This window comes from Tupaia chinensis, unplaced genomic scaffold (genome assembly GCF_000334495.1).
Source record: "Tupaia chinensis unplaced genomic scaffold, TupChi_1.0 Scaffold144767_1, whole genome shotgun sequence".
Classification (NCBI taxonomy): Eukaryota; Metazoa; Chordata; class Mammalia; order Scandentia; family Tupaiidae; genus Tupaia; species Tupaia belangeri.
Window position 1 is genome coordinate 1,490,386 of NW_006204627.1, and position 22,685 is coordinate 1,513,070.

Genomic DNA, 22,685 nt, shown 5'->3' on the forward strand with positions numbered 1-22,685 from the left:
TAGCTTCCTGCCCCTATTGGAAAGGTGACAGAGCTGCCCCCACCCAGTGCCTGCAGCTGCCAGATTCTTTTCCCCTCACTCCCTCACTGCACTGACCTTTTCCACAGAGCAAAAACTCTCCATCTGACATCACAGGACACGTCTGTGCATCTGTTCATTGCCAGTTGCCCCTAGTAGTCTGTATGAAATTCAAGAGAAGGAATTTTGTTCGTTCTCTGAGGTTATCCCACCACCTGGCACAGAGACACAGTCAGGGATATTTTTTGAATGAACAAACACCCTACCAACACGACATCCCTCTCGAGCCAGAGTTCACCCCCTCTTCTTTGCCCCATGCAAAGTCTATGTCCTGGGAGACCAGACAAGAAACTGGCACTGGGCTTGGAGTCAGATCTGATGTAGGTGAGAGCTTCCTACCAGCTATTCGAGTCTGTTTTCTCAGTTATAGACTAGAGATTGGAGTAGCTCCTTCTTTCTAGGTTGGAGAGAGGACTTAACAAAGTGAATCACATGAAGTGCCTGAGACAGGGCCTGGTGCACATGTAAGTATCCAGAATATTCCAGACACCATGGTCAGGACAGGGTTGGCAGATGAAATGTGCATGCTTGGCTTTGGCCAGTCCCAAGAAAGCAGCTGCTGCCTGTGGAGAGCCCAGTGTGCAGTAGCAGGGCTGTGTGAGGAGAAACAATTTCTGTTGTTGTTTCAGTTGCGGACAGGGTGGGCAGATGAAATGTGCATGCTTGGCTGTGGAGAGCCCAGTGTGCAGTAGCAGGGCTGTGTGAGGAGAAACAATTTCTGTTGTTGTTTCAGTTGCTCTCAAGGGAACCTGAGCATGCACTGGTTTTAAGAAAGGTCAACAGTGACCTTTAGGAGGGAAGATGAAGTCTATCTTCGGGCCTGCCTGTTGGCCCCTGGGATTGCATCTGGGCTTGCATCTGGGCTTTTCCATTCATCGGCTCTAACTTCAGGGAAGAACTTTCGTGTTGTTGAGCCTTGGCTTCCTGCTATTAAAGGGACTGTAATACTATTTAATGTGCTGGTTCCCATAGGATGGTAAAATGTGTGTGAGACCAACCTGATAAACCCAAGTATTCACCGTGTGTTAGAAACCAAGCCAAGTGCTGAAAACCTCAGAAAATAGGTAGCTGTGAGCCTTAACAGCAAGGCCATCACTTTTTCTAGATACTTTCCTAAGGCTTCAAAACCTAAGTATGAGGATTTCTGTGCCCTGAGCCATCAATCCGACCAGCCAGTAAACCTCCAGTAAATGCCAGGCACTGGTGGGGCTCTCAAGGTCCAGAGAAATATAAGAGCCACGTCCCTCCTGGAGGAACTCGCAGTCCAGTGGAACATTCAATGAATCAGCACAATGAGGGACACAGGGACAAAGGGCAGAGAGAACTGAAGAAAAATTGTACCGAGGGCTCCCTGGAGGAGTTCAAAAGTTAGTTGTTTGAAAGCACTGAGCCAAGACGTCATTCTCCCATGCATTTGTTCTTGCAATACATATTTATGACATCACAGACATTGGTGGTACCCCTGTATATGCCATGCACGGCATAGCTGCCCTGAGTGATATGCCAACACTCTGGCCTTGCCTCTTAGGTGGCACAGCTGACTTCCAAGTGCCTTGTGCCTAAGGTCTTCCTTCAAGGCCATGGACGGTCGCTCTGTGTGCATGGAGCAGGCTGGACGTGAGGGGAATTAACCCACCCCTGGAGCAGCCCTCAACTCTGACTACTGGCAACTGCTGTGAAAATACCCCGAGCCCCTCTTCCTAGCCTCATTTTACTCATTTGGGAAATGGGTCCAAGAGCACATACAGCCTAATAGGGTAGCTGTGAATGAGAACAGAGAAAGCATGGGCTTCCTTTATTTTTCATCTGCTTCAAATTACAAAGCCAGGCTAGTAAGACATGTTGAAGTGCCTAGCACAGAGCCTGAGTTATGCTCATGAAATGCACCCTCTTATCCTTGAACCATGGGTGGCAAAAGTGTTCAGACTTGGACTCTAGTTATTTGACCTTGGGTGAGTTGTTTACCCTTTTCTTGTCTTAGTTTTTCATCTATAAAATAGGCTACTGGATGTACTCACCACAAGATCCACTATAAGGGCTCAATTACAATACCAATAAAGCCCTCAGGAGTACCTTGCACGTAAAAATCACATTGTAAAGGGTTGTTAAGTAAATAGATGTGGGTTGGGATGAGGAAGGGCTGGGGGTTGAATATAGGATGACCAGATGTTGAGTGTCCCTTAAGAAGCAGTGGTGTCCTGTACCTAGGGAAGTCCTAAGGCCAGCCTCATCCCACAGGATCCCACAGCAACCCAAAAAGATGGATAACATTGTTCTCATCTCAAGGGTGAGGAAATGGAGACTCAAAGAGGTTAAGTTATGTGCCCAATGTCACCTAGCTGATCAGTGTCAGCTGGGAATTAGATTGAGGTCTGTCTCTCTCAAGCCCCTGCTCCTACTGCTCTTCTTGATTTCAATAAAGAAGTAAAATATGGAGCCCAGGAGCAGAATGTTTGAGTTCTTCCCAGTCACCTGCCCCTTCACAGCTCCTTCCCTTTGAGAATAGATTGCCCTGGGTGTTCCGAGAGCTGAGGGAAAGGGCATCGCACCTCCCGATCTGATGAGCGCTGAGTTTGTTCTGGGTGTAAATATGTGTGAGAAGCTGCTGGGTCTCCTGAGTCATGAATCAGCTGAGCTGAGGCTGCCAGTCACACAACCTGAGCAGCACAGATTTGCAGAAGCACGGAGCTGACCTACAGCCTGCAGAAGCCTTAACTCTTCCCAGAGGATGCGCTGAGGGGTTGTGTGGGTGGAACCTGGAGCATGGGGCTTCAGGTCCATTCTCTAGCTTCCTGGAGCATGTTTCTAGCCCCTTTGGTGCTCCAGGAAGACTCCAGCCCCTTCCTTCCTGCCAGCCTTCTCTCCAGTTCTCTCCAGTTGGGAGAGCTGCACGTGACAGACTTCCTAATGAACCTGAGCTAGTTGGCAAGAGTGTTTCAGGCAGAGGGAGCAGTTAGTGCAAAGGCACTGTGGGGCATAAGTGAGCTTGGTGTGTTTGGGAATGTGACTTGAGCACAGCCCTTCTAGCATAGGGACACCAAGTAGGGCCTTCTCAGCCTTGCAGAAGAGTCTGAGAACAAGGACCTGTGAACCTGAAGGCCATGAAGAGAGAAGGTGGGAGGGTCGAGTGGGGGGTAGAACACAGCTTGGAGCTCTTATTCTGGCTTTTGCAGCAGTTCAGAGTCCTAGGATCTCAGACTCTTGGGAGTTACCATCTGAGAATCAGATACTAAGAATCTCAGAATCATGACATTTTGGACACAGAATCGGGAACTCTTAGACTCTTGGTCATGAGATTTGAGGATTGTCAAGTTTCTGAGTATGGTAAGACCATAAATTCTCTTCATCTTGCAAGAAAAGAGAAGTCAGAACCAAAATTCAAGCTGGCCTCTGGTTTAACTTAAGGTGACTGGACTTTTCTGAGTGCTGGCACACAGAGGTAACAGGGCCTGGGTCTGACCTGCCTGGAATCCCCTTGTATGGTCGGACTCCCCACCACCACCCCATCCAGGCTTCTTGGCTTGGATGTAGCCTGTGGATGAAAACTTTGAATTCTTGGCCATGCACTCCTTAGAAGCTCATGGGAAGAGCCCTACTCAGTGTCCCTAAGCTAGAGGGGTTGGGCTGGAGCACTTCCTGCCTGGACATGAACCATTAATCATCTGTCATGACATTTTTTTTTGGGGGGGGGAGAGATTTTCACTGTAGGGCACATGCACTCGCCAGACAGACAGAGAGAGACATAGAGACAGAAAGCGAGAAATCACCCCCCAGGGGGGATGGTCACGCCACAATCCCTTCTCCTCCATTCTCCTCTCGGGATCTTGGGCACGCACGCACACGCGCCCGGCATGAGTTTTAAGCCACCGGGTCCGGGACACGAACCGCGGTCGACTACACGGGAGTCCAGCGACATAGCCATTACGCTAACTGCTGGTTCCCTGTCATGACATTTTTAATAGGTCCTGCAATTCCTGTTGCAAAGCGCCTGAATAGCAGGAGTAGTTCATGCCCTTTGAGTAATTCTGTGGTGTTTGGGCCATTGCTCCACCATTATTTTATAGGAACTCTCTGCCCAAACAGCCCCAGGGAGTGCAAAGGCCAGCTGGCCCCTTTCCAAGTCTATCGAGTCAGAGAAGATAACTGATTTCTATTAGTGTGTTATTCTCATTTTCATTTGCAGAACTGCTCACAGTGAAGGAACTGAGAGCCACAGAGCTCTAGCCCTGGGGGAAGAGCTGCTTTCAAGGCCTATGACACTAACACGACACCCTGACTCCTTTAGAAGACTCCAGGACAGAGGGGAAAATATCAAGGTCTTTAGAGCCAGGCAGATCTGAGATTGAATCCCTTCCTTACCTTCTGGGTCATTTGGAATAGGTTATTCAAAGTCCCTAGTCTTGATTGTTCCCATTTGTCATTTGAAGATAATAATGACTGCTGTTGGGCCAGCCAGTGGCATGGTAGTTAAGGCAGCTGGATCCCACACGGCCAACTTCAAGTCCTGGACCCGATGGTTTGAAAAACCTGCTGGGCATGTGAGCATGCGTGCCCAAAATCCCAAGAGGAGAATGAAAGAAAAGGAATTGCCTCCTCCCCAAAGGGCCACCCTCCTGGGGAGGGGGTTGATTTCTCATTTCCTCGCTCTCCTTCTCCTTCTCTTTCTCTCTCTTTGTGTCTCTCTCCAACGAGCATACATGCCTTTATGGCAAAACTAAAAATGATGATGATGATGGATGCTGGAGCCAGGTCACCCAGGTTTGCATCCCAGCTCTATCACTGATCAGACCCTTCAGCCTCTCTGGGCAGCGATGACCTATCCTATGGATTGGAGTATCGATGCCTACTTTGACTGTATGGTTGCTGAGAGTATTGAATGAGTAATATATGAAGTGATTTAGAATGAACCTGGTGTGTGGGAGGCACTACATGACTAAACACTTGCTGTAAATATCACCATTTGCAGGGTGGTATCGCAGTAGGAATCTTCTGTACCGTTTGTCTTCATGTGTGCACAACATGTCATTCTTGAGGGAACATAACGGCTGGGGTGAGCTCTGAGCACAGCACCCATCATGGGGTAGGGAGGGCCCACGACCCACAGCCTTTCTGCCCAGCATCAGCCATCTCTAGCTGCTTGTGCACATGCTCTCCCACCTCTGTGCATCTATGCTGACCCAGAGTCTGGGGCATGGGATTAGCAGCTGGTGTTCAATCAGGGTGGGAACAGTTACACCACAGGCATTGTGGGTAGAAACAATGGTTTTCCCTCTCTTCACTCACAATGCAGATTGCTCTGTGACTTCAGGCTGTGTGGAGATTTCTCCTCACCAGCAAGCAAGCAGTCAGTTCTGCAGCTGGGTGCAAAGGACCAGCTCAGTGTCCTTTGACATCAGGTACAGTCTGGGATACTAGTTGGGGTTCCCAAGACCTTCTCCCTTTTTCAGATTCAATTAATTTGCTAAAACAGCTCATAGAACTCAGGAAAACACTATGGTTACCAGTTTATTATAAAGGATATTTCAAAGGATACAGAGAGAGATGCACAGGGCAAGGCCTGTGGAAGGGGCATGGCATGGCCTCTCTGGGCACATCACCCTCCAGGAACTTGAACAAGCTCAGCTCTCCAGAACCTTTCTGAACCCTGTCCTTCTGGGTCTTTACAAAGACCCCATTGCATAGACATGAAATGCTAATGGAGTGGGTGGAGAAACCAGACAAGACCTGTCTGTTTGGACTCTAGGCCTCTGTGTGACTTTTATTCCTCCTGAGTATGGGGCAGGACCCCTCTGGAATGAGAGTCTTATGATTTATTTTCTTTCTTTCTTTCCTTTCTTCTTCCCTTCTTCCCTTCCTCCTTTCCTTCCTTCCTTCCTTCCTTCCTTCCTTCCTTCCTTCCTTCCTTCCTTCCTTCTGTTTTCTCTTTTTAAGGTTTTTGCCCTAGGGCTCATGAGCTTGCTAGAGAGAGACAAAGGCAATGAGAAAGAAAGTGAAAAATCACACCCCAGGAGGGATGACCATACTGCAATCCCTTCACCTCCATTCTCCTCCTGGGATTTGGGGCACACACACACAGGAGCCTGGTGTGATTTTCAAGCCTCTAGGTACAGGACTCAAACCATGTTCGACCATGTGAGAGTCAAGCACCATAACCACTATGACTCTTGCTGACCCTGGGACAGGTGTGCATGTGTGTGTGTGCATGTGTGTGTGTGTGTGTGTGTGTGTGTGTGTGTTATAGTTTCTCTGGGCTGCCTTGGGAAGAAAAAGAAGCAGATTAAAGGTGAGACAGTCTTGCCTGGTTCTCTCGCTGAAGCTGCTTCAGGAACCAAGGACAAGGCCAAATACTTATAATCCAGGAACCTAGGATAAAACTGGTGGGGAGGGGGAGAAATTATATATATATATATGTATATATATAGGATCTTTGGGAAAACAAGCCATTTTGTAGCAGAGAAAAAGGTGTTAGTGAATGTTGAGAGAGTGGCTTTGGAGACCCCACTAAGTTGAAATGCACATTTCTTGTGGGGTTTCGTGGTCACTGATGCCCACACTCACTACAGAGTAGATACAGAACAGATGGCAGGGCCTGTCAGGTGGTAATTCAGGGATCTTCCGAACTTTGAATCCTTGCAGCTCCTCAGGAATGTGGCATACTATGTGCCTAGACCCTGTATTTTGTGTGCTGGCTGTGGAGCTCTTAGGTAGGTAGGGCCTTTACCCAAGTCCCTACCATACACCAGTCAGGCTTTCTGAGTAAGTGGAACTATTTAAGGCCATTCTAAACTCCTTCAGTCTCAACAGACTTTGAAGAAGTGCAGCTATTACAGGAGCTGGACAGAAAGGCAGCTGTTAAGTGTGGCGGACAGCAAATGGGGACAAAAGAATGAATCTCAAAAAAGGCATTTGTAAACTGCACAGGATTTGAAAGCTTGTCTGGAGTGATCTTGAAGAGAGTGGAAAACACAAAAAGAAGTTGCTCCGGAGCCCAAGGCTCTGGGTGGTCTGTTCAAGTCTGGCTTGCCATCATTCATGGACCATCTGATCCAGAGCCCCCACTCTAATTCCTTGTGAAGGTGGGGGTGGGCAACATCTTTCTTTCTTTTTCTTTCCTTCTTCTTCTTTACTTTTTTCCTTGGATCCCCTGTTTTGTGGATGATCAACTAGGTTTGACAAGCCATTGCATCCTTAGGAATAATTTCACTTTTAAAGTGTGTTGACATTGCATTTGTATTTCAATGGCCCTAAATGGCTTTAGAGGAAAGCCAGTTAATCTGATCTAAGGCAGAGAGCTACTGTTCAGTCTTAAAGGAATAAACAGAAGTGTGCTTTGCTTTTGATCATTAAATTAGCACCATTGGAGACTAGCAATTATTAGCACGTCTCAGGGGCAGTGATGGGTGTCAGGTGTTCACATTCCCCTCCCAGGTCACTGGAAGAAGAGATTGACAACACTCTCATCCAGGCTGGAGTTTAGGGAACAGTACTGAGCTAAGGAGAAGGGGTGTGGCCAGAGGGAGACACAAAATAGTGGCCTATACAGAAGGCAGCTGGGGCACTGTGAGGGACCAAGATGACCATGCAGAGAAATGAAAAACAGTTAGAAAGTGAAATTCTGCAACTGAAGGTAACAAGATGGAGCCAAATTGGGAATGTCAGGAGGAAAACTATATGGGCAGGTAATGGGGAAGCCTTAAAAGACTGGCACCACACACATTCCAGAAAAGTCTTATTTTCCCACCTTTTGCCTATCTCTTTATTATTATTATTATTATCATTGTAACTAGAATGTCTGCCCATCAGAATCTCACAGGAATCTTGTATGAAATTGATACTCTCTGGCCCCATTCAGATTTATTGAATCAGACTCTTGGGTGGTGCCTTGGAATCTAATTTTAGCAAGCTGATTCTTGTGCAGGCCAGCTTTTTATCCTAGGGATGCAGTTAGCATTGAGGTGAAGAGTAGGAATTCTGGGACAGCCTAGTTGGATTTAAATCATGTCTCCACCATTTGCTAATTGGGTTGCTTTGTGCCTTAACTGCCTTGTCTTCAAAATAGAATGATAATAATGGCAGCTATATGGAAGGGTTGTTGAAAGGATTAAATGAGATAACATATGCAAAGTGCTTAGAATAATGCCCAGTGCATCCTTTTTCTGTGATTTCTCTTATTGAACATGAGCCAGGTGAAACCTTGAAAAATGAGATGCTTTTGATAATCAGACAAGGGTGAAGCAACTGGTGAGGACGATAGTGACTTGGAGAATGTATTACTGTCTTAGTTTGGTTCTCCCAGAAGCAGATTCCAAGATGGGATTTGGGACCAATTCATTTATCTGGTAGATGATATAGGGAACCATGATGAAGGAGTAGGGGTATGAGGCAGGGAAAGGAAGAAGGCCACCTTCGTGGCATCAGTGAACAAAGAGCTGCAGTGGGGACCTGGACTTAGTCTTCCTGGGAACTACCTTAGTACTGTTCTACCCCCTTCCTCCACTGGAGACCAGCAAGCCAGGATAGGCATGTTTCCTGGGGCTGTTGTAATAAAGCATCACCACTAGATGGCTCGAATGGCAGAAGATGCCTCCTGGTTCTGGAGGCTAGAAGTTCGAAGTAAAGTGGCAGCAGAACCTGTTTTCTGTCTCTCACCTAGCTTCTGGAGGTGTGCTGGCCATCTTTGCATTCCTTGGCTTGTAAAAACATCAGCCTGGGGCCAGCAGGTGGTGTGGGGGGTTAGGGTGCTGGACTCCCACATGGCTGACTGCAATGTGAGTCCTGGACTTGGCAGCTTTCTCTCTCTCTCTCTCTCTCTCCCTCTCTCTCTCCCTCCCTCCCAAACCCCCATCTCCCTCTCCCTCTCCCTCTCCTTCTCTCTCTCCCTCTCCCTCTCCCCCCCTCTCTCTCTCTGTCCCTTTCTGGTCAAATTAAGATAGATAGATAGATAGATAGATAGATAGATAGATAGATAGATAGATAGATAGATTTAAATAAAAGAATTCTTACAACAACAAAAACATCATCCTAAACCCTGCCTTCATCCTTCACCTTCCCTCTGTGCATATTTGTATCCAAATGTCTCTTTTTATAAAGACACTGGTGATATTGGAATAGGGACCCACCTGCTCCAATATGATCTCACCTTAACTAATTATATCTACATTGGCCCTATTTCTAAATAAGATCCATTTTGGGGTAATGGTGGTTAGTACTTTAGCATATAAATCTTGGGAGACAGAATTCAACCCACCAACTCCTACTCCTAACTGATTGTGGGCTGTTCCATAGTGCTTCCTGCTCCCTGCCTGTCTCCCTTTCCTTCCCCCTTCCCCACATGCCTTTTGAACTCCTGATAGAATGGAAACTTGATGCAAAGGATGTCTCAGTCAGTTCAGGGATAGAACAAATACAGTACACTGGGAGGTTTATAAATGATAGGCCTTCATTTCTCACATTCTCAGAGGCTGGAAATCTAAGATCAGGGTGTCAGCCGGGTGGGTTCTGGTGAGGGTCCTCTTCCAGGTTGCAGACAGTCAACTTTTTCTTATATCCTCAGATGGCATGTGAGAGAGTGCTCTGGAGTTCCTTTCATAAGAGCGCTAATCCTATTTATGAGGACAGCTATGGTTTGAATGTATCCCCTTCAAAATTTCAATGTTGCCAGTGTGGTAGTGCTAAGAGATGGTGCTTTAAGAAGTGATTAGGCCATGAAGATGGATCCACCCTTCCTGGAATTAGGTCCTTTTAAAAGAGCCTTTGTGAACATTTGGCTACCTTGTCCTTCTGCCTGCTTACCCTTCCTCCTTCTGCCATGTGAGGACTCAGCTACAAGACTCTTACCAGACTCCAGATGCCAGTACTTTGATCCTGGACTTCCCAGCCTCCAGAACAGTGAGGAAATAAATTTCTTTCTTTATACATTATCTAGTCTCAGATATTCTGCTCTGAGAGACTAAGACAAGGACTCCACTCCCATGACTTGGATTATTTCCCAAAGCCCTCACTTCTCACTATGACTGCCTTGGGGATTAGGATTTCAACATATGAATTTGGTAGAGGCATGTACACTCCATTGCAGATTGTCTTATTCACAGCTGTCACCACAGCAGTTAGATCAGCAGCTGGTACATAGCCAGTGCTCAGTATTTATTGATTCAATGAATTATTTCCCCAAAACCTAGAGCAGATATGGGCATAATCCTCTGAACACTGAGGGGAGAAGAGGAGCTAGACCTGTCCTCCACAGCAAGCCTGGGTTGGCTGTTCTGTAGAATGAACTATGCAACTGCCCTCCAAAGATCAAAGTCCCCCTGGGCATCGACTTCCTCATCTTTTAGCTCCTTTCTGTATGAGAGTAGAGTGTCGGTCTGTTAAGTGTTTACATGAGATTACTGGCCAATGTGCCAGACCCTTTTTGCTCAGTTTGTGTTCTGTTTCTTTGGGGCTAACCCTGTGGAGCTAATCACTTTTTATGAGAGCAAGGCAAGAGGCATATATGGGGACAGCAGAAAGGCTCTGTTTGCCCAGCTGGAGAATTTCCTATTTCACCTTGGCATCTGGAGAAGTGAGAGCCTGCAAGCAGGGGACTTAGTGGACTCTGAGGGGAGGTTCCACAGGGCATGGATTATGACCTCCTACCAGGTGATTGGTGCTTCATCCACTTGGCTTCTAGGAATGTTGGTTTAGAGAACTTCAGATGTCAGCAGAGCAGGGGTTTGTGGACAGCAGGAGAGGGCTGAAGGAGCAACACACGTGGAATGACACCTGGTCCCATGCAGGGTGCAGATGGTATTTCTCTGCCAATACAGGCTATCGACAGCTCCACATTGACTAAATCTGGCAATGTCGCATAGAGCAGGCTCCCTACCTCTTCTTTCCCCACCATATTAAAACAGGCACAAAACAGAGCTTTCCCATTCTTTCCACAATTATATTCCTGTCCTGCCCTCCCATGGCACTGTGTCAAATGTTAGTTATAGCTATTTAAAAATAATAATTATAATAAAAGACAGCTTACATGGGGAAACAAAAGACAATGCAACTTTAAACTAGATCTTGAAAATCAAAGCTTTGACAAAAGTAGAGAAGCAAAAATGTTGATTAGATTCTTTTTTCTTTGCGGGGGACGGGAGAGATCTAGGGCATGTGTGCTTGCTGGAGAAACAAAGCGAAAAATCACCCCCGGGGGGATGGCCATGCTGCAATCTCTTTTCCATTCTTCTCTCAGGCTTCTAGGCACAGACACGCGCACGCGCGAACACACACACACACACACACACACACACAGTGTGAGTTTTAAGCCCCCAGGTCTGGAATTTTAACCACAGTAAACTACATAGGAGTCTAGTGATGTAACCATTATGCCATCTGCTGGTCCCACTAATAAAATTCTTTTGAAAAGCCATTATATTTATCTGTGAGCTTCCTGGCAGCCATAGGGAAAAAAGGAAAACATGATGAGTTATGTTTGTGTTTAGATTTTATAAATATATATAGTATTTAAAAGGATACACACACACACACACACACACACACACACGCAATGGGTGCTCTTAGAAAACAGTTTTCCAACAAATACAGAGTACCTTTGAGAGTTTTCTTGCACTGGTTATTAACAAAGATTGAAGAAAAACATGAAAACCTGAAGAGTAAATGTACTTTGCACAGACTAGGCCAATATCATCCAGAGGGGACTTCGAGACTTCTATTATTTATTTTTTTTCTGATAACAGTTGTTTGTTTGGGCCTAAGGGAATCCCCAGCACTCATCACATGTTTGGGATGCAGCTGACTGGGACAGTTTTCACTAGCTGCTCCATCAGAAACCTTTATTCTAGTTCACTGTTCACAGACCTCAGAGGTACAAAGGGTAAGCAGCTCCTACAAGCAGCAAAGCCTTTCATCTCCTGCTGTCACCCCTGTAAGCTGGCTTTTCTGTGTCTACATCAGGAATTCACAACCTTGTTTTAACCCAACGCCATACCGGAACAATAGGCACTGTCTAGAAATCCCTTGTGAATAGCAGACCATCCCAGAGCTGCTGGTGTGAAACAGCCACCACCCTGGTAATAAAGGCGGAGCTGGCGGGGCAGCTGGTCTCTACCCCCGGCTGTCAGCCGGGCTCTCCCAGGCATGGGAGGTCAGCTGGTTGTTCCACTGGGGCTGGAGCATCCAAGATGGCCTCATGCACTTGTCTGGGCCTTTGTGGGATGGCCCACATGACTGGGGCTCCTGGGCCTGCTAGCCTAAAGGAGACTGGCTCGGGCCTTCCTCAGGGCAGCAAGAGAGCAGAAGTAGAAGCTGCCAGTACTCTAAGGCCTCGGCCTGGAATTGCGTGGCACCTCTTCTGTGGCTCCCTGTTGTGCCTTGTGCCCAGCCCAGATTCAACATGCCAGGAAGCCACACGAGGATGTGATTTCAGGGAGGTGGCATTTATGGGGGGTTGGTAGCAATCTCCCACGTGTGTTCCCATCAACACATTAATTAACAGTGGCCTCTTAAGCTGCCGTTTCACCCAGTGGGGGAGGGAGGGAAGGAGATAGGTGTGCACTCCTGGAAGGAGCAAAGGTATTTACAGCAGGTCATTTAGTACTAGCCCAGTTCTCGCTCCAAGTCCTGTGCTCTTACCACTTAACTGCCACCATCAAAAGCCAAATGGCAGGCTTTATGAGCTCTATTTAAGATTTCCAAAAAGGATATATGAGGGATGGACCTTTGAAGTGGTGAAACAGTAAATGTTTTAAGAAACCTCCTGGCAGCTGTGCTCGAAGACCTTGTAAGCGTGGGCACATTGAGTTATGCCACTCTGCGACCGACGGCCTGACATTTGCAAGACGGCGGCCTCCCCAGTCAGCCACGGTGATCAGAAATCACAAGGTCGTCCTCAGACGGATTGAAGTGAGATCCAGCACGTCTGCAGAAGCCCAGAAGTCAGCTGAAATTTCTGCAGAATGGAAAGAGAATGTAGGACAGCCCCGCCGGCCCTAACTCAGGACAGGGGTCACACTGTTGACAAGGACAACTTGAATGACAGTAAAGGCCATATGCCCATCACTTCTGCAGACGCGAGAAAGCTTAGGTAACGATGACACTGGGTAACAGAATCGGGGCACAGTAACAGTTCGACACCCAGAGAAACAGTACAAATAATTTAAAAGGTTGAATGAGATAAGAGTAAATGAGATTCTGAGTTTTGGTGCAGAGCATGTGTGCACATACATGCACACACACACATGTGTATGCACAAGTACCCACAAAGAAACAGGATGAAGGAGGTTTGAGTTAGTATCACCATGTGAAGAGAATTTGTAGATACAAATTTCCAATAAGGTGAATTTGGGTCAAAGTAGGCAAAGTTGACTTAGATTATGTTAATAGGAGCATAGATTCTAGATTAAAGGAGGTGCTTTGTTCCCCCTATTCTGTGTAGCCCAGTATACTTCAGAAGTATTAAGTGTAGGTGATTAATTTAAAGAGGCTAAAGAAAATCTAAAAATTTAGAGAGAAGTTCAACATGATAAAAGAATTTGAAATCATGAGATAAGAAATAGAGGGAGGAACTGAAGATAGTTGGCCTAGAAAAGTCCTCTGCAGGGATGTAAGGATGATCTCCAACTCTGACAGGTTGTTTTGTGGAAGAGGGACTTGATGTGTCTTCTGTGACTTCAAAATAGGTCCAATGGGACTAATGAGGGGAAGGGTGGAGGTCAAACGAAGGACACACACCTGATAGTGAAAGTGGCCCGGTAGAGATGACCACAAACAAGAGAATAGAAAGAACGGATTTGGACTTGAGATGGCTAAAATGGTTCAAAACCAACTCTAAATTCCTGTCCAGCCAACCGTGAGGCTGTCATCGGCTCTCATCTTAGTGTGCCCCAGGAAACGTGACCATGTGGCAGCAGTGCTCACATGGACTGAGGGCAGGGCCCACTGCTGAGGCTCTTGCTGCAGGCCCCGTGGTGGTTGTGGAGAAAGAGGCATCGAACGCAAGGCAGGTCCAGCAAGGCAGCCAGCAAACCAAAGCTAGGCTCACACGTACACTGTGCTGGTCCTCCCCTTCCAGGAAGGAGGAGATCCAGGCCAAGGGTGGGCCCCTGGCTGAGGTCTCGGCAGTCGGAGTTTTCTCCGGGATTATGGGACTGATGGAGAACACAGGGAAGAGGGAGGCAGCTGAGCTGCTGAGGAGAGGGGCACGGCTTCCCATGCCGTTAGACCCAGTTTGAAGCCAGACTGCCACTCATGAGCTGCATGATGCTGGAGAAGCTGACAAACCCTCTGAGCCCCCTTTTCCCAAGGCCTGTGGGGATTAAATAGGCAGCGTGTGGGGGCTCGTGGTCCTGTGCTGCTGCTGGGGCTCAGTCAGTACTGTCTCCCCTTTTCTTCCTTTCAAAGCTAAGCTTCCCTGGCCACTGTGGGCAACAGCAAGGAAGACCTAGGGAGGGGAGTGGGCCCTCGAGCCTCTCTCTGGGGGTCAGTTTGCCCTAAAAGAGTGAATGTTGTGGTCAACCCCTCTGCCCCCCACCTGCTAAGGATGCATTTTCTCCCTGACAGAGGAGCTGAAGGAGAAGCTGACAGAATATGTGGACAAGGTAAACGGCCGGAAGCCCGGCTTCATCAAAGTGGTGCGGCACAGCAAGCAGGAGGGCCTCATCCGCTCCAGAGTCAGTGGCTGGAGGGCGGCCACGGCCCCCGTGGTGGCGCTTTTCGATGCCCATGTGGAGTTCAATGTGGGCTGGTAAGTGCCCCCTGGGAGAGGAGGCAGAATCCCAGCGCGGGCCTGGGGTTTCAGCTCAAAACGAGTGCAGAGCATGCTGGGATCTTGGCCAGGTCTGATGGGATAGGAGGGCATTCTGGGCATGGGCGAGATGTGGGTGTGTGAGTAACTAGGCAACAGGCTGGACTTTGGAGGGGAAGGGTCAGGGGTCAGCAGGTCAACACACGGTACCCAAAGGGTACATTGACATCAGATTGGACTCCTGCTGGCATGGTCCTCTGGGAGGTAGACCAGGGAGAGGGGCACATGCCCAAGGCTGAGTGGAGTATCTGCTCAGAGATAGGACTCTGCTTCCTGCAGAAGGCAGACTTGGACCAGATGTGAGACAGAAGCCTAACCTCACAGACAGGTCCAAGACTAAGTAGGTAGAGGTAGACAGGTGGCTTGATGTTTTGTGGGTACCCTGGGCTCCCCCAAATTCCAGTCCAGTGGTAGCACATAATGTCAGATTCTCCCTGCTGGTAAAACTAAATCTTAGAAAACTTTGCTCTCGCTGGTCAAGACTGCTCAGGTGCTGGGTAGGGGCAGGCCAATGGACAGGAGGCCTCAGTGGCCATAGCTGAGCAGGGATTCCTGCAAGGCTGGGGAGTGTGGTTTGTTCTCCTTGTGTGGCTTTGCCTGGGAGGCATAGGTGCTGGGTGACTGCAAGTAGCAGGGCAAGTAGAGAGCACTCTTGCACTCTTTTCACTAACATGCCTGATGGTGCTGGGGTCTGCTCTCCCTCCAGACTCCATGGTGCCAGCCTCTGCCCCTGAGTGGGGTGAGGAGGGCACTTCAACAAGAAGAAGTATCAGGGCATGCACACAGTCTGGACTGAGTTCCACCATTACAGGCCCAAATTAAGGTTGCAATGCAGCCATTCTTTATAGTTGAAGTCCCTACTTGCCATTTGTGACTACTTAAAAAGCATTTTCATTGGATTTATGGCCAGAATAGGAGAGGGACACTTACTATTTCAAGCTGATTTGAATAAACAATTATGCACCAAATGCATTATTAATGAGAAACTTATCATTCCTGTCTGCCAACACATTCCTTGCCTGGTGCCTGTAGGAGCCTCCCCAGTCTTGGGAGAGCCAGGATGCCTACCTCTGCTGGGGCACTTGGGAAACAGATGGAGTGTTAGTGGGGGTGCTGCTGATGTTCTGGGGCAGCATTGCACAGCCAGTGGACACGGTGTGTTCTTCTTCTGCCTTCCTACCATCCTCATCTGTCTTTCCCTCCAGGTGGATACATTGAATTTTAGCAAAATCAAAGTAAAAGCAGAAAGCTGCCTCTGGAAACTCAGATCTGTTCCTTTTTCTTCTTTTATAAGTCTTGATTTTTTGTTTCTTGTAGTCGAGAAAGGGAAAGCAAGTGGGCACAGGCTGGCTGGATAAGGCTCTCTCAGCTCAGCTCTGCATATGTGGATGGAGGGGGCCATTCTCCTGCCAACCCAGAAGTCGTGGGGGGACTGGGAAGTTGAACAGGGGCTCCTCCCACGAGGCAATGCGCCTTCCCATTGGAGCAGACCCAGGTCTTCCTCCCCTTTCTGTTGAAGAAGAGCCTCTAGATGATGCCAGTATGCTTCTCAGTCATCTTGGGAGTAATCACCCTCTTTTTGTCTCTCCCTCCTGCTCAGGGCTGAACCTGTACTCACTCGCATAAAGGAGAACCGGAAGCGGATCATCTCACCATCGTTCGATAACATCAAATATGACAACTTTGAGATAGAAGAATACCCTCTGGCTGCACAGGGCTTTGACTGGGAGCTGTGGTGCCGCTACTTAAATCCCCCCAGGGCCTGGTGGAAGTTGGAGAACTCCACAGCCCCCATCAGGTAAGCTGCCTTACTTGTGGGTCTCTCTGCCTTGGCTTCCAGGCAAGGGCTCTCCTTGCTTCCCTCATTCTCCAAACTCCAGCGCCATCATAGGGGTGGCAGTGGGTTGGGCGGGTGGGAAGGAATTATAGTGGGCTGGAATGATCTCTCTTAAAAGAGCCAGAGCACCCACAACCTACTCACAGCCTCAAAGATACTCATTTCCATTACAATTTTTAATGTACGAATAATAATAAAAAGTATATAAATTTTAAAAAATTAAAAAAATGAAAAAGATACTCATTTCCATCACTGTGGGACACTTGCTTGGTACAACTGTTGTGCTCCCCACTGGGGATCCAGAGTGATTGAGACTTGATTCCCCAAGAGCCTGGAGTCTAGCGAAGATGGACAAAATCATTGGAATAAAAGAAATTATCCTACCATGCAGGTGGAAACTATGTGGAAAGTGGGGGGGGGAAGGATCTTTTGTAGAGAGAGTAGTAATTTGCGCTTGTTTTTAAGGGTGAGTAGGAGAAGGTGAGTTTGGGGAATGGGTACCCATATGCAAAATTCATGAGCACAAGGGAGGTTGAAAGGAACAGGAAGAAAGTCAGCCAGGAAACCCTGGGCAGTAAGACTGGAGAATGGAGAGGCCAGATGAGACCTCCCAGGGCTTTTCATACCTGTGATGCTGAGTTCCATCCTGTAGCACTCAGACAAAAGTGGCATCGAACTATATTTCAGAGACCCCCCCACACACACACACACAAGGAAAAAAGAACTCTAATTTTTTGTCTTTTTCTATCATTTTTCTTTTTAAAAAATTGCCAGAGGGCACATGCACTCACTGGAGAGAGACAGAGAGAGACAGACAGAGAGAGAGAGAGAAAGTGAGAAAGCACCCCTAATGGGGGTTGGTCATGCTGCAATCCCTTCTTTTCCATTTTGCCCTCCTTTTGAGATTTTGGGCATGCATATGTGCCAGGCATGTTTTTCAGACCTCTGGGTCAGGAACTTAAATCAGACCTCACAGTTGGCCACGTGAGATCCAGCCAACTTAACTACCATGCCACCAGCTGGTGGGATTCCAAACTCTATCTATCTTTGCTGCTGTCTTCATGGACACCCAAATAACTTCCCAGTGCAGTCACTGCTTTTATGGGTCAAAACTCTTACAACAGCCATCTCCACCACCCCATATTTATGTCTGCGTTGAAGACAGGGTAATGTCTTTATGCTTCCTGCAAAGTCCTGCCCAGTAAACATACAGACAGCATCAGAAGATAGCCTGTGGTATGAAGAAGATTAGAAGCTGATGTTGCTTTGTGTTACATGAGAAAAGTGATGAAGCAGATCATTGAAAATAGGCGATTATTGAGCTAGCCCCGTAGCCTAGTGGTTAAGGGAACCAGATCCCACGTGGCTGACCATGCTTTTTGAGTCTTGGACCTGGTGGTTTGAAAGATATGGCACACCCGTAGATGTAGATGCCCCAGATACCAAGAGGATGGAGAAATGGTGGAGAAGGGATTGCAGTGTTACCACACTCCATTTAGGGAGTGTTTTCTCCCTCTCCCTCCTTCTCTGTCTTTCTCTGATAAGAACATCATACCCTTTGGCAAAATAAAAATAAAGAAAAAAAGACAAAAATAAGAAAGATTATTACCTTTTTATTACCTAAAAATCACATTTTTCTTTGCTAGAAATAAAAAAATACATTCATATTTAAAACAGAATGGAAGAGAACCCCACTTAACTTCCTTGCACTTACCTAATACCTGTTCTGAGGGGCCCCTGCCACAATCTTGTATTGTTAAGTATGTGTTGAAAGCCTATTATGTGCCTTTCATAGACATGATCTCATTCGATCTTCACCATAACCTGATGGCAGCTTATTCTGTCATCCCATTTTTACAAGATGAGGAGAGCAATACTGAGAGAGAACAGTCCTTCCGAAGACTCTGGGCAGGGGAGCCAGATCCATCCAGTTTGATCAATCTTCACAGTTACTTATCATTCCTCTACTTGACCACTATTGAGTTTAGGACTGGTGTGGCCAATTTTTGCCCCTAAATCTGCTGAATGCTATTGGAGAGAAATAAGCCTCCATGCAACAAGCATCCTTGCAGAAGACTGTATTGATATTAGCTGTTTCTCTTCTGCTCATCTCTAAATGTATTAGTCTGATCTTAATCAGCAAATGTAAATTCTAGGTCCTTGCCAAACAATGTCATCTCAACCTCAAATTTTCCATCACTCAATGTTTATTAAAAACTTCACTGAGAGAAATTACATTTATGGGAGGATTTTAGAACATTTCTGATTTTATTCTTAGATAAAAACAGCTCCACAAAAAAAAAGCTGTGATTTATACTAACGTATCTTGCTTACTCCAGCTCCTTTTGCTTGGGAGCTATACTTTAGTGCTTTACCCACACATGGTATAAGCTATAAAAAGAGTCCAGAGATATCTTCCATCGCATTCTGATGAGATACTTGGAGATAGTTGCTCACTAGGTCCCCAAGTGAACCCTTTCAAAAGATCCTTCTGAGAAATTTCTGTCAAACCAACCACCAATCAAAGAAATTCTTGCTATCCTTGGGGAATTAAGCAATATACGTTCACATGAGAATTGAGAATTGTATGCTTTATTTATGAGACTATATTCATTTCACCTTGGCCAAGAGGAAACTCAGAGCCAAGTTTTGGGGTCTACATTAAGAACTGTGAAGAAAGACCTCAGTTTGCACATGCACTCTAATTTACCCCCAATTTGTTGTAAATTTTAGGTCTTTCCAGAAACTTACCTATTTATGTTTTTCAATGTATTTTACATTTCCTCACAGCTATATCTTACCTTCCCAAGACTGAGACATGATATAAATCAATAACACTTTCATGCTGATGGAATCCACTGAATACTGTCACTAGTTAATACTCAGAGACCACCCTAGAAGTAACTGTTTCAGACTCTGTTCATGTGCTGGCTGGATCTGGCAGTTTGAAAAAGTCCCCTTCCCATATGTCCTGGGAGCACTATTCCTGAATGTACTGTCATGTCCAACATTTCAGAATGCAAAGGCAAAGGCTGAGACCACACTCTGCTGGAATGATGGTTTTAAACCATCATGCATTTACAGAGGGGATTCTTTGAGCTTCTTCAATGCCCAAATATACCTTTTAAAACAATCTTTTGAGTGTTGATTATGTCCCAGAGGCTTTCAAGTTCTTTACATCATTTTACTTAGTCCATATGAGGTTATAATTGACCCTATGTTATAGAAATTGAATTGGAGGCTCAGAGAGGTTAGGACTTCTCTGGAGACACACAGTCACTATGGGATTTTTCCCATAGTGATTGTCTCTAGGTCCAGTTAGCTGACCTCCATCAAAGCCTGATCTGAGTCTGATCTAAGAGGGATGAGTGACTGCCCACCAATGCCTGTAGTGTGTGGTTGGTGAGGCCATTAATAATAAAATTGGTGGGGGCCAGCAGTTGGTGTAATGGCTATGTCGCTGGACTCTCATGTAGTTGACCATGGTTCAAGTCCCAGACCCGGTGGCTTAAACTCAAGTCAGATGCATGTGCATGCGTGCCCAAGATCCCGAGAAGAGAATGGAGGAGAAGGGATTGTGGCACAGCCATTCCCTCTGGGGACTGGCTTTCTGTCTGGCTTTCTGTCTCTGTCTTTCTGGTGAGCACATGCACCCTAGAGCAAAAACCTCTCCAAAAAATAAAAATTAAAATAAAACGAATAAACTTGGTGCAAGCAGCAGGTTGCATGGTGGTTAAGGTGCTACACTTCCACATGGCCAGCCTTGGTTCCAGTCCCAGACCTGGTTGCTGGCTTTCTTACTTTCTTTTTTTCTTGCTCTGGTGAGCTTAAGTGCTCTATGGAAAATTAAAATAATGATAAAATGAATTAAATTTTAAAACTTAAAAAAAAATAAAATTGGTGATTTGGCAGAAGGAATAGCCATCCCAGGGCACTCATCTCTGCCAGCCAGCCAGGCCTCCTGTACCAGCATTCTCCCAGGGAAACGGCCTGCAAAATAGCCCTATCTGCACCTTGATGAATTTCCAATTTCAAGGATGATCCATTTGCATGCAATTGACTGACAGTCTTATCATCTCTGAAGAAGATTCTTCATGTCTCCTTTACTTGCTCTCTCCAACCCAGTCCCTTCAGCCATGGGCTGATAAAAATGCCAGGCAAGAGCTAGAAATGGCAGCAGTGTGCCGTAGAACAAAATCAAAGTTATTTGTGTAAATGATGCTCTCAGCAGAGAAGCAACCCGTAAGCTGTGCTGATTCACCAAACGTGAATCATTCTCTGTGCAGTCCTGAACTGGGTGTCGGCACAGAGTCCCCAGCACACACCCCTACTAAGGAAGGAAAACTCTTAAAGTATTGCTCCAGCCCAGAACCCCACTGACCTCCAGGACCAGGCCATCTACCTAAGCCCTGCGCTTCCGATAGCTCTCTTGGTGTCTCACAAGTACCTTAGATCAGCTTTCTGAGCATGGAATGCTTCTTCCTCCTTAAACCAGCTCCATCTCCTATACCCCAATTGGCAAATGTCCTCCAACCTGTCACCCAAGCCAGAAGTCAGCTGGCACCCAGGTTCCCTCCTCTCTCTCACCCTCATGGTTCATCTCTTTCAAAATTCTGCTGATTCTACATCAAATGATGTCTTTAAACCTCCCAGTCTCCATTGTTGTTGCTCTGGTCCAGGTCCTTATCATTTATTACCTGGATATATCAATAGCAATGAACTTCCCAACTAGATTTTTTAATTCCCACCCTCAATTCCTTCTAGATGGTCATCCCAGATGCCTGACTGCTTTTCTTTAAAAGCATAGTCCTGTTCACCCCACTATCCTATTTAAAATTCCTCATGAATACCCCTTGACCTACAGGTAAAATTCAAATTATTTACTGTGCTGCCCAAGCCCTTGACAACTAGCTAAGATTTCTAAGTAAGGCTGACATGCAGAACCCAAGTTGAAGGATAGGAAAATCAGCATGAATGCCCATGCAGAAAGAGACTCTGCTCTTCAGAGTTCAGGGATTGGGGCAGCTAGAGACATAGACCATCAGTATAGGCTAGCAGGCGGAGCCCAGCCTCTGGGCTTAAATACACAAAAGCATTGCCAGGAATGAGGGCTGATCCCAGCAGAAGAGCTGCCTGCCCACTATCCTAAAGGAGTAACACCCTGGAGTGGCTGGGTGGACCCATGGGGCCACTCCAAGAACTAGGCCCACACCACCTCTGACAGCAAAGGAAGAACACGGGCCAGAGCCTTCTGACAGGAAGGCCCCACTGCTCTTACTCCTCAGGCAGCCGCCCTGCTCACCACTGTCCCATCTCCCCCACCCCTGCAGGAGCCCTGCTCTTATTGGCTGCTTCATTGTGGACCGGCAGTACTTCCAGGAGATCGGCCTATTGGATGAAGGCATGGAGGTCTACGGAGGAGAGAATGTGGAGCTCGGGATCAGGGTGAGCAAGGTTTCTCACCAGTGGGGTTCAGATCAGCTCTCAAAGGGCAAATGAGTCTGGGGGTGGGAGAAATATAACTTATTCTTGAGGGTCACAGACTGATTTTGTGTATGTGTGTGTTTGTGTGTGTGTGTGTGTACTATCTTTGACGTGAAGTTTTATTTCTATTGAATCACTTAGAACAAAGCACATATTTTAGCTTTTATCTTTTACTTAGTTGTTGAATGGAAACCAGAACATTGTTATTATTTCCAAGTATATGGCGTGGGGGTGTTTCCTTGCTTTCTCTCTGCCTCTGTCTCTGCTAAATGCATGCACCCTCTGGCAAAAACACAGACTGATTCTGAATGTCCAGTCCCTAACTCCATCCCACGTGTATGATTGGGGCTGGGGAAAGGGACGCAGGGTGGCACCTCTCGAGTTTTAAGGAAGAAGGAGGCTTTAGAACCTGCTTAGCTAAGGATAGGAGCATGGGAGAGTTTTGCTCCCAACTCAAGGGAACTGCCTCTCTGTTCAAATGTTGGCCTGTCG

General features: G+C 46.8%; 1 protein-coding gene across 1 annotated transcript in view; it reads left to right on the forward strand.

Moving 5' to 3' along the window:
• The window catches only part of GALNT18 (polypeptide N-acetylgalactosaminyltransferase 18), a 385,132-nt gene that overhangs the window by 258,376 nt on the left and 104,071 nt on the right, over positions 1-22,685 (forward strand). The window contains exons 4-6 of the mRNA XM_006167428.3: positions 14,629-14,812; positions 16,473-16,670; positions 22,040-22,154. Coding sequence (XP_006167490.1) covers positions 14,629-14,812; positions 16,473-16,670; positions 22,040-22,154 — 497 coding nt within the window. The remainder of the gene's footprint in view (positions 1-14,628; positions 14,813-16,472; positions 16,671-22,039; positions 22,155-22,685) is intronic.